This window comes from Corvus brachyrhynchos, unplaced genomic scaffold, assembly GCF_000691975.1.
Source record: "Corvus brachyrhynchos isolate BGI_N302 unplaced genomic scaffold, ASM69197v1 scaffold80, whole genome shotgun sequence".
NCBI lineage: Eukaryota > Metazoa > Chordata > Aves > Passeriformes > Corvidae > Corvus > Corvus brachyrhynchos.
The window spans coordinates 8,229,317-8,240,348 of record NW_008236769.1 but is presented as its reverse complement, the minus strand read 5'-3'; the positions used below and the strand labels follow the sequence as shown (position 1 = coordinate 8,240,348).

At 39.9% G+C, this 11,032-nt stretch overlaps 1 protein-coding gene across 7 annotated transcripts in view; it reads left to right on the top strand.

Annotated features, from left to right (window-relative positions):
* The window catches only part of PPP2R2C (protein phosphatase 2 regulatory subunit Bgamma), a 210,605-nt gene that overhangs the window by 78,212 nt on the left and 121,361 nt on the right, over positions 1 to 11,032 (top strand). Inside the window, exon 2 of one of the 7 annotated variants that reach the window (XM_017727664.1) lies at positions 9,891 to 9,977. The exons of 5 other annotated variants lie outside the window; for them this stretch is intronic. In XM_017727664.1, coding sequence (XP_017583153.1) covers positions 9,891 to 9,977 — 87 coding nt within the window. Of the gene's footprint in view, positions 1 to 9,885; positions 9,978 to 11,032 lie in introns of all 7 variants that reach the window. One more of the 7 variants, XM_017727666.1, reaches the window with a different exon arrangement.

Genomic DNA, 11,032 nt, shown 5'->3' with positions numbered 1-11,032 from the left:
TGTTACTGTTCTATGCACTTTAAGTTACTAAGAGTTACAACCCAGCTTTAAAGAAAAAAAATAGGGAATTGTTGCTGCCTGTTCCAAGCTTCCCTTCCCCCTCCCCAAGACATTTGCCTCTGCTGTGTGTTCTGAACTCCTTTGTTCCAAGAGCAGGCAAAACCAAATGTAACTCAAAACTCTTTAGCAGTGTCTGATTGGCCGGTCACCCCAGGTCCACCCCCCAGTCCTCCCCTTTCTCCTTCTCCGAATAAAAGAGAGGACCAAGGGGGGACCTGCCCTCTTTGGCTTTGCACCCCTTTCTGCGAACATCTGTGTGTTTCTGTTTCTGTTTGAAAGCTTCTAATTGCAGGAATTAGGCAAACCAGAAGCTCTATTTCTCCCTCTTTGCTTCTGCTGGTGGTATTAGATTTGCAGCTACCATTTGCCGCTTTTAGAGCTACTGAAATGCCGGATTGCCCGTGCTGCCTCTCTAGGCTGCCCGAGGCTTTCTGAGGCATTGAACTATGAGACTAGCTGGTAAAAAGCTGTGAGTATATCTCCACATATGAGCACAGACATACTCTAGCACAGTAACAGAACCCAAATAATTGAACTTGAGGGAAGGAATAAAGGAGCTTACCAGAGTCTCCTGTACTTTGCCTTTGTTGGTTTTGCACTGCAGTCCAGAAATTGTGACTCCAAAATCCGAGATTTTAATGTATAAGTGAAACCCTGTAGGACTTTGCATGGCAAGATATATTAGGGAAATAGTGCTAATACCCGAGTATATAAATACAAGTAGCTAGATGAGATTGACTACGTGTGACACCAAGAGATACCTAAACATTTTAACTAGGACATGCCATTATGGGTGCAACCTGGTACTAGGAGAGCTGCTGCACAGTTCAAGCAACTTGAGCAGAGTTTTTTTCTCATAAAAATAGTAACTTCACCTGTTTACATGTCCTGGGAAAAGAATTTGTTGAAGTCTTGTGTTTTAGCTTGTAAGTGGTGGTTCTTGTGAGTTTATGTAAGAAGTCTTTGCTTTTTCAGTTCCTTGTTTTGTGGCCTGCTGAGAAACCTGATGGAGCACAGAAAGATTTTCCTTTCTCCAATTTTATTTTTCACAAACTGCTCCTATTCATGGAAGCATGAACAGAGTTTATTGACAGAGTTCAATAGTAGCACATCGGGCTAAGGTAGAGATGGGGTAAAACACCTGTGTAAGCTCCTGTAAAACATCATGTTAGTTCTTAAAAGCAGTAGTACAGCATTCCCTTTAATATTTATCCAACTCAGAATCCCCAGCCCCAGAGCTCCTCTTTTCAACTCTGGGGCTACCCAGATCATATCCGTGGATGGTTCATTTCTGCTCTCAAAGCTAGCTGCTCTAAAAACTGTCCACTTTTGATCTTGTGTTTCTGTAAAATAACTGATTACTCATGCCTATATTAGATATTTACAACAATAAATGTGATCTAAGGCATGAGCTATAGTTTATCTGTATTTAAGATCTTTTAACTCACAGATAGCCATCAGACTGGCTATCAGTCTTTTTCCCCAGTCTGAATCTCAGGTCCAGTAACACACCACACTTGAAGAACAGGAAGAAGGACATGTTGATCAGTTCTTATAGTTCAAAATTTGGGCTGAATCTAAAATACATCTGTTCTTCTAGACATCTGGCATGTGGTCAAGACTGGAAATTATGTAAGAGAGCATGAATATTTTCGGACTAAATATCTCACAAGAGTAATTCACATTTTCCCCTGGTTCACACAGCCTTCTACCCAGGCAACAGATGGGTAACCTTAACTCTTAAACCTAATGGTCTGTCTTGAAGTTCCTTTTCATGTGCTTCCAGTATGTGTCTTCATACTGCTAAAGTTCCTTTGATCTCCTCTTGGCCACTTTCCAGACCATCTTTTAATTCCTTTTGTGAAATTTCCATACCAGCTTTAATTCTTGCCAGAAGGCAACTGTTCCATATCTGTGTCAAGCAGGACACTAAAGCTTTAAATTCTCAGCATTTTTCTCTCTGGAAGTAGTACTCCCTGCTCAGACTTCAGAGTCATCAGGAATATGTGGATCCAAGCACTGCTGGCAAAAGAAATAAGGACACAGAATTCCTTCCTTGACAACAATTGTTCCCTTTCCGTTTGCTGCTTGACTTGATTGTAGTGATACTTGGCTTTTATCTGCAGTACTTGCTACTCCTTAAGTTCCAGGAATCTTTATTAAAAAAAAAAAAAGGGGTGTCCAGCCAAAACCACAACTTGTTTGGTACTCTTTGCTGAGTTCTTTCTGTTGTCTGTGTGTATATCCTTCGAACCTTGTGAGTGCAAGACCTGGGATTGTCCCTTAGTACTATTCTTTTACTGTCATTAAAGGATGCAGATGTGACTCAGAATCATCTTGGACTTGATTAATTGATCTGTAGATGACCCTCAGGTGCAGGGCAAAGGTTGTTTTTAAATTTGAAGAGTCCTTACTTCTGCATTTTATTGAAAAGGAGTTTCTGAGTTTTGGGGAGGCCTGGCTGCCTTCTGGGGTAAGGTCCCAGTTAAATATGTTAATATTAACAGACATGGTTGAAGAACAGGTTAACATATTATCATAAGGGAAAAGCTAATGGCATTTCCTCTTTAAGTTTACTGTTTGTTATGACTCACCCCCGCAGGTGAGAGTGACTGAGGTTCTTGTTTGCAGTAGATTAGAGTGAAATGACACTGACTACATAAACATATGTTTATGTAGGGATTATTTTAGATTGATGTACTTGCAATGGAAAGGAGATATGTAGCCATTTTGGTTATTTTCTGTCTGTGGTAATATAATGGTACGAAAGTATAAAGATACCACTTAAGAAAATACCTAAGGAAAAGAAAGAATGAGAAAGAAAGGGTAAGAGTAGATAGTGGAAAGATACCTACCCATCTACCAAGGAGGCTTGATTGTGGTTATTTGGTGTCCATTGATTGAAGTGATGGTCTCCATCTTGATCAGTTGGGAGTGGGGGAAGCCCCTGAAACACAACATTCAATGGGTTAATAAACATTCAGGTTGGTTGGACACCCCTTCCCTTACTGGGGGGGCACTTTTACACTGTCTGATGTAACACTGTGGATCACATGCAGTCCTCTGGTGGAAGGCCCCAAAAACTAGGCAGGGGGAACTCTGGGGGTCTCTGATAGTTTATGACACCTTCGAAGACATGACAGCTGCCTCTCATGCCAGTGTGGTTGAGCCAGTTGTGCCCTATCAGAAGGAGTGAAAACCTTCAGGCCTGTGTGAATGCCCTGGTCCTTCCCCAGGGAGAAGTTGTAAAACTGAGCCTGTGATCTAAGGGAGGACACTGGCATGATAAAAAGCATTATCCCACCTCTGCAGGCTCTGCATCTTACCTGCCTTCCCCCTTATGTGGCTCAAACCCCAGCTTATCCTCTGATGGTGGATGCTCACCCCTCTGCACCTGGCCTGTGACCTTGCAAACCTGGCCTCGGCAAAGCACCCACTGCTATTGTAAATGGCTGATTGCTTGAGTCACTAACCATGAACAGTTCAGTCTCTCACGCCATCCTGCTATACAAATGGTAGTGACTAAATAATAGAATTTTTTTAAATTTAATTTTATTTTTTTACTCTGGTAGGTTTTAAAAAACTGAAATGCATTACTTAGATATGTTAGGACACTAAGGTCCATGTTTCTATCAGAGAGCAACAACACCATCTTTAAAATCCTGACGGGTTGTTAAAAGCGTTTGTGTAATTGTGACTTAGTATCCAGTGAAGTCTGTTGAGAACCTGGCACCAGCTGGAGTGGGATTGGATCTGGGTGCATGGCTTTGCATAACTGTACTCTCTGTACTCTATGTACATATTGTAAGTCCAGAAAAATATATGTATGTATATATTTTGTTTGTGATTTGAGTCATGATTTTAATCTCATAGAATCGTGGAATGGCTTGGGTTGGGAGGGACCTTAAAGACACCTTCCACTAGACCAGATTGCTCAAAGCCCCATCCAGCCTGGCCTTGAATGCTTTCAAGGAGGATACACAGCTTCTCTGGGCAACCTGTTCCAGTGCCTCACCTCTACACCTATTCTGCATCTATACATCTATTCGTTTGTCTTAATCTCTGCATCTACTTGTTCTAACTGCTTTGTACAGTAACCCTAGATACTTTTGTCTTCAGTACCACATTGTATATAGTGTGAGAATGTAGCTTATAACCCCTGCTGCTGCAAGAGCTTTTTTTAAAGAGTTTATCTCAGCACGCACCCAGAAGCCTTTCTGGAAGTTTCAAGTGTGCTAAATCTTCACAGATTCAATACCATTGCGGACTTTGTTCTTTAGGACAACAGTAGGTAAAGATGAAAATGTCGCTGAACTCCATCTACCATATTCAGAATTGTTAGAATCTACAAAGCTTAGATTTTCCTACTACTGTCAGAAAATGTAAGTACATTCTTCAGTTTCGCACAAAAGTTTCTGGGAGCTAAAATTGCTATGGTGCCATGATGGCTAGCATGATGTCCCAGGCACCGAGCAATCTTCTGCCTGCCTCGAGCGAGGATGGATGGAAACTGATCGCGGCAGGGGAGGGCCAGCAAAGCATCTGCTCGGGATCACCTTGCCCACTGGTGTCGAAGGCATGCAAGGAGGTAGGAAAAGAGCAGAGGGACTCCTTTGTGGACGAAGGGGTTTATTGCAGGGAAAAATCCACAGAAGGAAGTCAAAGCTGCATGGCTTGGAGGAGTCTTGTACCCCCATGAAACAGGCGTGGAAAACACACAGTAACCAACAGAACATCAGCCAGGGAGAAGGAATTACAGCAAATGGGAGAAGTGGTAGGCGGGGAGGGATAACAAGGACCTATGTAACAACCGAAGAACACACATCTCTCTGGAAATACAACCAAATACGAGAAATAAGGGCAGGGAGGGCTGTGGCCAATGGTAAGGCATGGATTTATGTGTTTTTCACAGCCTTGTGAGTGCTCAGGGCTTTTGGGCTGTGGCAGCATCAAACCAATGGACCTTTGGGTCTACTTGATCTGGCTGACCCTGGCTTTGGCCATGGTTCACCACAACATAAAATCATGTGGATTTGTTAGACAGTTTTCTTAGGGTTTAATGCAATTCTATTTATCAGTAAACCATATGCTATCCTTTAACCAAGGAACCAGATTTTCTGTAGCTACTACAGCTATTTGGAATTACCATTTTGTTCATTTGCATAATAAGTTAGGAAATCTACTTGAAAATTCTAATGCATAATATGATTTATTAAATGCAAGGTTAAAATCAGGGTTAAAATTAGCCTGTTGAATACTGTGACCTTAATACTGTCTTTGCAAGTTTCCTCAGGAGCTTAATGCATTCAGATTTATACTAACTTGAGAACACCCATTTATTTTTCTTTGACCCTTTTGTCTGCTATATGATTTACTCATGCTGCATATTGTTTTCTTTTAAATACTGTTAAGTCTTTGCTTGAAGCAAAACTGCTCTCCAGATTTTCTCTTGGAGGTAATTTGCTCTAGGCTACTTTTTAACTTTCTGAAATGAAAAGTAATTGCGGTTCAGGTTTTAATTGTATGTCTTTTTCTCCTTTCAAGAATATGCTGCCTGGACACATCACTTTGTTATTTAAAGGGCTGATAAATGTGTCTAAGTTGTATTAATTTATGTGGCAATAGAATTCAAATTAATGCTAACCAGAAGATCTTTCAATGCATGAGTAGTGTGAAAGGTATAATTAAATGTCTTGATATTGTCTTCCTAAATTAGGCTTTTACAGATTCCAGAAAGTTCACAGTGTTATAATGACACAGAGGGGTCTTTGAGCTATGTGTAGAACATTTAGGTAAATACTTAAGCTGATGTAGAGTCTTCCTGTAGTTGGTGATTCCTGTTAAGAGCATCCCAGGGTTCTTTGGTTGAGGACAAACCTGAAAGATTAACCCACTATGACGGAACAGACTATGGCTGAAGAATTTGCACAGTTGCATTTTTTAGAAGAAAAATTGTGTGCCGTGTGCAGAATTACTCGCTTCAAATAATCAGTCTTAAAAAAATGGTTAGCTTTGTCATAATCTGGTTCAGGCACTTGTGGAAGAGCATTGTATTCTTGCTCACTGCTCAACGTGTATCCTCATCAGGGGTTAGTGGAGCGTGATTTCCCTCTTTCTTCTGGCCACTTTGCCACTTTCTTCCTAGTGTTGGGCCAGCATGGAGTTTGCTGGTGTGAACCCGCTGTTGATTCATATCTGGCCTAGCATTCAGGATCACCACAGGTTGCTTTTCAGACAGTTGCTTTTCAGATAGATGTCTGGAGCTCTTCCACTCCAAATGCAGAATTTTGCACTTCTTGGTGAACCTCCTGAAGTTACTCAGAGTCTATTTTTTTTTTTTTTTTTTTGCTTTACAGCTATTCCATGGTTTGTAACTTGGAGGTGAAGCACTGAGTTTTAATGTTAGTTATCACTGTGGATGTTTTAGATTGGCAATGTCTTGCAGTCCACAGTGAAAAGTGAACATACCCTAAGCTTGGCTGGCACCAAAGTGAATTTTCTGTGTTTTTTCATGAATTAGTGTATGTTTTTGGCTACCTCCAGCTGCCAAGATTGTTTGAAATATGCTAAATAGCCCTAGGCATTTCTGCTTCAGGAAAGACTTGTTGATTCTTTTCTTAGTGAGAAAGATGGCATTTTTATCTCATATCTCAAATAGCAACAGTGGAAATTATATTTAGGGTGCAGTGGACTTGAAAGAAATCAATATTCTTTTTAGCTTGTGTAAAAAAAAATCATAGGTTCTTAGCAAAACCATACCATGCAGTACGTTGAAACTGCTATTATTCTTTTTTCTGTGGAGACTATCGATTAAAGTTCGGGTACCAGCAGTATCATTTCTGGGTGCTGGGATTTAAGTATGGGCTCTGTAACAGTGGTGACTGACATGATTCAGCTGTAGGTCGGTTGGAGTGACCCGGGTGGGACTACAGTCCTCTCACACCTGCAGGGAGTAGGAAAGGTTACGTTCAAGCACCAGCTGAATGTTGTCACTTGGGAATCCACGGGTGCAGCCCTAGATGCATGGATTCATTCATCTAAAGGCCCGCACAATGTACTGCTCACCATTTCTTTTTCCAGTCATGGAGACTGAGAGGTGGGTTGTCTTCATTTTTCAAAGGGTAGATGAACGGTAGAAAAACAATTGATTTCTATAGGACTCACATGAAAATTTCTGGTGGAGGTGATAAGTGAGTCTGAAAGATGTATTAGAGTCCCTTTATGTACACAATAGAGTCTACACAAGATTTAAACATGGAGGGAGACGAGGTATTCTAGCTTGGATTTGGTGGCAGGATGCATATTCATCCTAAAAATAGCATGTGCTCTCTGTCGTGTAAGAGCTCTCTGTTTGAATTGGAGTAATCTCTGGAATGTATCTTCCTCCTGAGACAAAGTTGTCTTTTTTTATTCCATGAATGAGTCTCCCAGACAGTGAAAGTGGTCCTACCTATTAGAAATATCCCATATGGTTGAAGTGCCTCTTGAAGTGCTTGGTGTACATAGGTCAATGTAGACTGTCGGGGAGGCTGGAGAACAATAATTCATTTGGAAAAAATCAGGAGGATGTAAACAAAGGAAAGGCTCTTTCAGGCATTAATACATAATGTTTGTTTTTGAACATTTAAGGCTTGTTTTTGAAATAAATGGTACCCTCAAAGTGTGAAAACCATGGCACAGATGTCTTTGTAGATTACTAAAGTAAAGAAACAAAAATCTGCACTGTGACCATTTCAGCTCTTGCTTTCAATTGTAAAGGTTCCCCTCCCCCCAGTTTTAGCATTTGCCAGTTTGCGTTTCAGTGAGGGTAAATATATTGGGAGTCCTAGTCCTTTCAGTGTTTATTAGAAGATATGGCCAAATATTTCAAACTGTTTGAATTCTTTTCTCTGGAGATCTGATCAGTGATATCAATGCATTGTTACTGTAATATCTAGATTATCCACGTGTCACGGGCTTTTGGGGACAGATTTTGGTGACTTTGAAAGGGCTTTAGGCAACACATAAAACCTAAGGTTGTCACATTCTTTTAATTTTGCTTCTTTCTGATACCCATTGTTTTTGTCACACAAAGAAAAGGAGCAGATTTACTAAAATTCCTGTTAATGCTGAAAATAATCACTGTCTTAGAAGGTGAACAGGACATTGATCTTTAGTGCCCAGAACAGAATTAATCAGTCCTATTTATTTGAGCCAACCTGCTGTATCTTATTTTATATTTAAATACTGGTTTTATTAAATATGATATTATATATGTGACCAATTGTTATTATTTCTCTTGGAGATTTCTTTCAAATATTTTGGCCAAAGTCTGTTTATAGTCATAGCTCATAGACAGCTGTAATTATACTCCAATTAGCAGATATTCAGAGACACAAACTGTTTCATTGCTTTGAAGGGGTTAATATGTTGGAAAGGGCGAACTTTAGAGAAAAATAGTATGCAGTTCCACATTAAAAAGAAAAATCAAAGAAGAAAACAGGCTGTTTGGCACTTTGTTAAGGAAGTGAGTGATGCACGAGTCTGTTTTGCCCAAGTAAGAAGTGACCAATTCTATTTACCCCTACATTTACTCTTCAGTTGAAGTAACTGATGTAATACAAGTGTGTGGGGGTTTTTTCGGTTAGTTTTTTTTTCCTTAGCAGAATTGCTCTGCCATGTTATAATCACATTTTTCTTGTCTTGCTTTCCATGCTTTTCAGCAGTTCTGAATAATATATAAAAACCTCACATGTATAGGCTTTGTCTTGTCTCTCAGTTCACTTGCAAGATTAACATTGCTGTTGACCAAAGTTAAGCAAATGCAATGAAGGCTGATATTTTTCCAATTAATTATTGGAAATTGTTCCTGCCTGTGAACATCAGTATTCGGTGCACACTCATACCAGAATAAAATGGTTGGTCATTAGCTTCCAGTCCTTGGTGTCTAAACTTGACATTTCCTCCAAAAAAATCCACCATGGTTCTCCTGAAAGGTACAGAGATCACTTTTGGAACAAACACACTTGTTTTAGTAGGGCTTTAGAGAGTTGGTTTGGAAATTGTAAAATACTGCATTCATCACCATGCTCAAAAGAATGATTTATTCATGTATTTCAGATAGAATTATTTTTGTCTCTGTCTCTCTAATGCACTACACTTTGGGATATACAAATCATTTGAATGTGTCATGCTAAAAACTGGTGGCTGAAAGCTGTTGTCCCTGCTGGAAACCATGAGAACTGTGGAAAGTTTCCTTTTCTCCTTTAAAAGGGAAAAAGGTCTTTGTTAGGCTCGATTCTTGTGGTAACCGTATGTAGATTAATGTGGAAGTCAAATAAAGTTGCTCTATGGAGTGGGTTGGGCAGGACAAGCAAAATAACTGTTCCTCTGTTAGGTAATTCATATAGTAATGGTTTCTGTAACGGAAATGTATAAAGAGTAGAAAACTGCTGTTTTGAAAAGGAGGTAGAAGGGAGAGCTGCTCAGTGGTTATTTGTTCATGTCAGAGTTCAGAGATTGTTTTAAATATGATTTCCTTAATTATTTTATTTAGGCTGTCTTGTTATGTTGGTTCTCAATGACCATATCTCAGCTTGCTAAATAGGTAACTGGCAAGAGCGTCATAGGCTCATGAACCAAAGAATCCAGCTTGCTGCAAACGGAGCTGCACAGAAGATGTGAAAATAATCCAAATACTTCAGTAGGAACTGGGGGTTCTTCACCAAACCCCAAAATGTACTCACTCAAATCAGGCATTTTCAAATTAATTTCTTTTTCCGTCACTTGTAATGTGGAAGGTGCTGTCTGACAGCCCTGGAAATTAAGTCCTCTATTTTTCCACAGGACAGGTATAGCAAGGGCGGCAGCAATGCAAGCTTCCCCACACTGTCCTGCCAATGTTCCTCAGTCCAGTTCTGAAGAAGTCACTTCTGGAGGTGAGTGGGTGGAAGAGTCTCTGTCTGTGCAGAGACTGCTGCAGGGCAGTGGTTCCTGCAGGACAGGCTGTTGGATGGAGGCTGAACCCTTGTCTTGAGTGAGCCACCAGTCTTTAAGATAATCAGTTTATGTATCATAAAGCAGCGCGGGCTGGATTAGTTGAGGTTGCATTATTCTGCTTGACTGCTGTCACATTTTGATATTTCTTTGTGGTTGGATGGCACCTGTATATTTTTTTCTTTTTGCACTGTTTTGTTGTTGAAGACTTTGTCAGTGCTTATGTACACGTCTCTGAAGTGGCATGTGAATAACTGAATGCAGCCTGGTTGTAAATGTGGTACAGAAGAACAGTTACTGGTGGCAGCTATGTGTGCAAGAGGAGCTGTAGGGCACTAGCCCAGGAGGCATGCTTTGAAATGCACCAGAAATTGATAAGAAAGTGTGTGTTGGTTTCCAGTATCTAAATGAACGATTAGGTTTCTTTTGCAAAACCGTATCTTAACCATTTCTCTTTTCATAATCACTATGTAATTTAGATATTAACATCAATTAAGCTGGTAAACTAATGTTCGTTTTTAGATAATTTTACAATTAATGAAATCTGCCTATCTAAAGCTAGACATGCAACATTCTACACTATATGAAAATAAAGAGTATGTATTGCAGTTACAATAGATAGTTGTCATCCAAACCAGAAATATGTGATAAATTGTGTGAGAGGAATTAATGACTGATGCAAGTTTTCAGAACAAAACTAATGAATGCTTACCAGTTTGGAAAATGAATTCTCCTATACATTCCAGGAGTTACTTAAGTACTAGCTACTTGAAATACAGTGAGAAGTGTTCTGCTTTCAGCCAAATTTACATCTCTTGAATACTGAAATAAATCTGAGAAAATGGGAAACCAAGGCTTAGCAAGCCTGTTAGGTCATGGGGAATTACTTTTCTAGTTTCAATTGCTGAGTGAAGGATTTGCAATGACTTGATTGTCATTTGTAGTGTAGGCCCTTAAGTTTGTTTAACTCTGTTTCTATGGCTGTTTGTAAACAGGT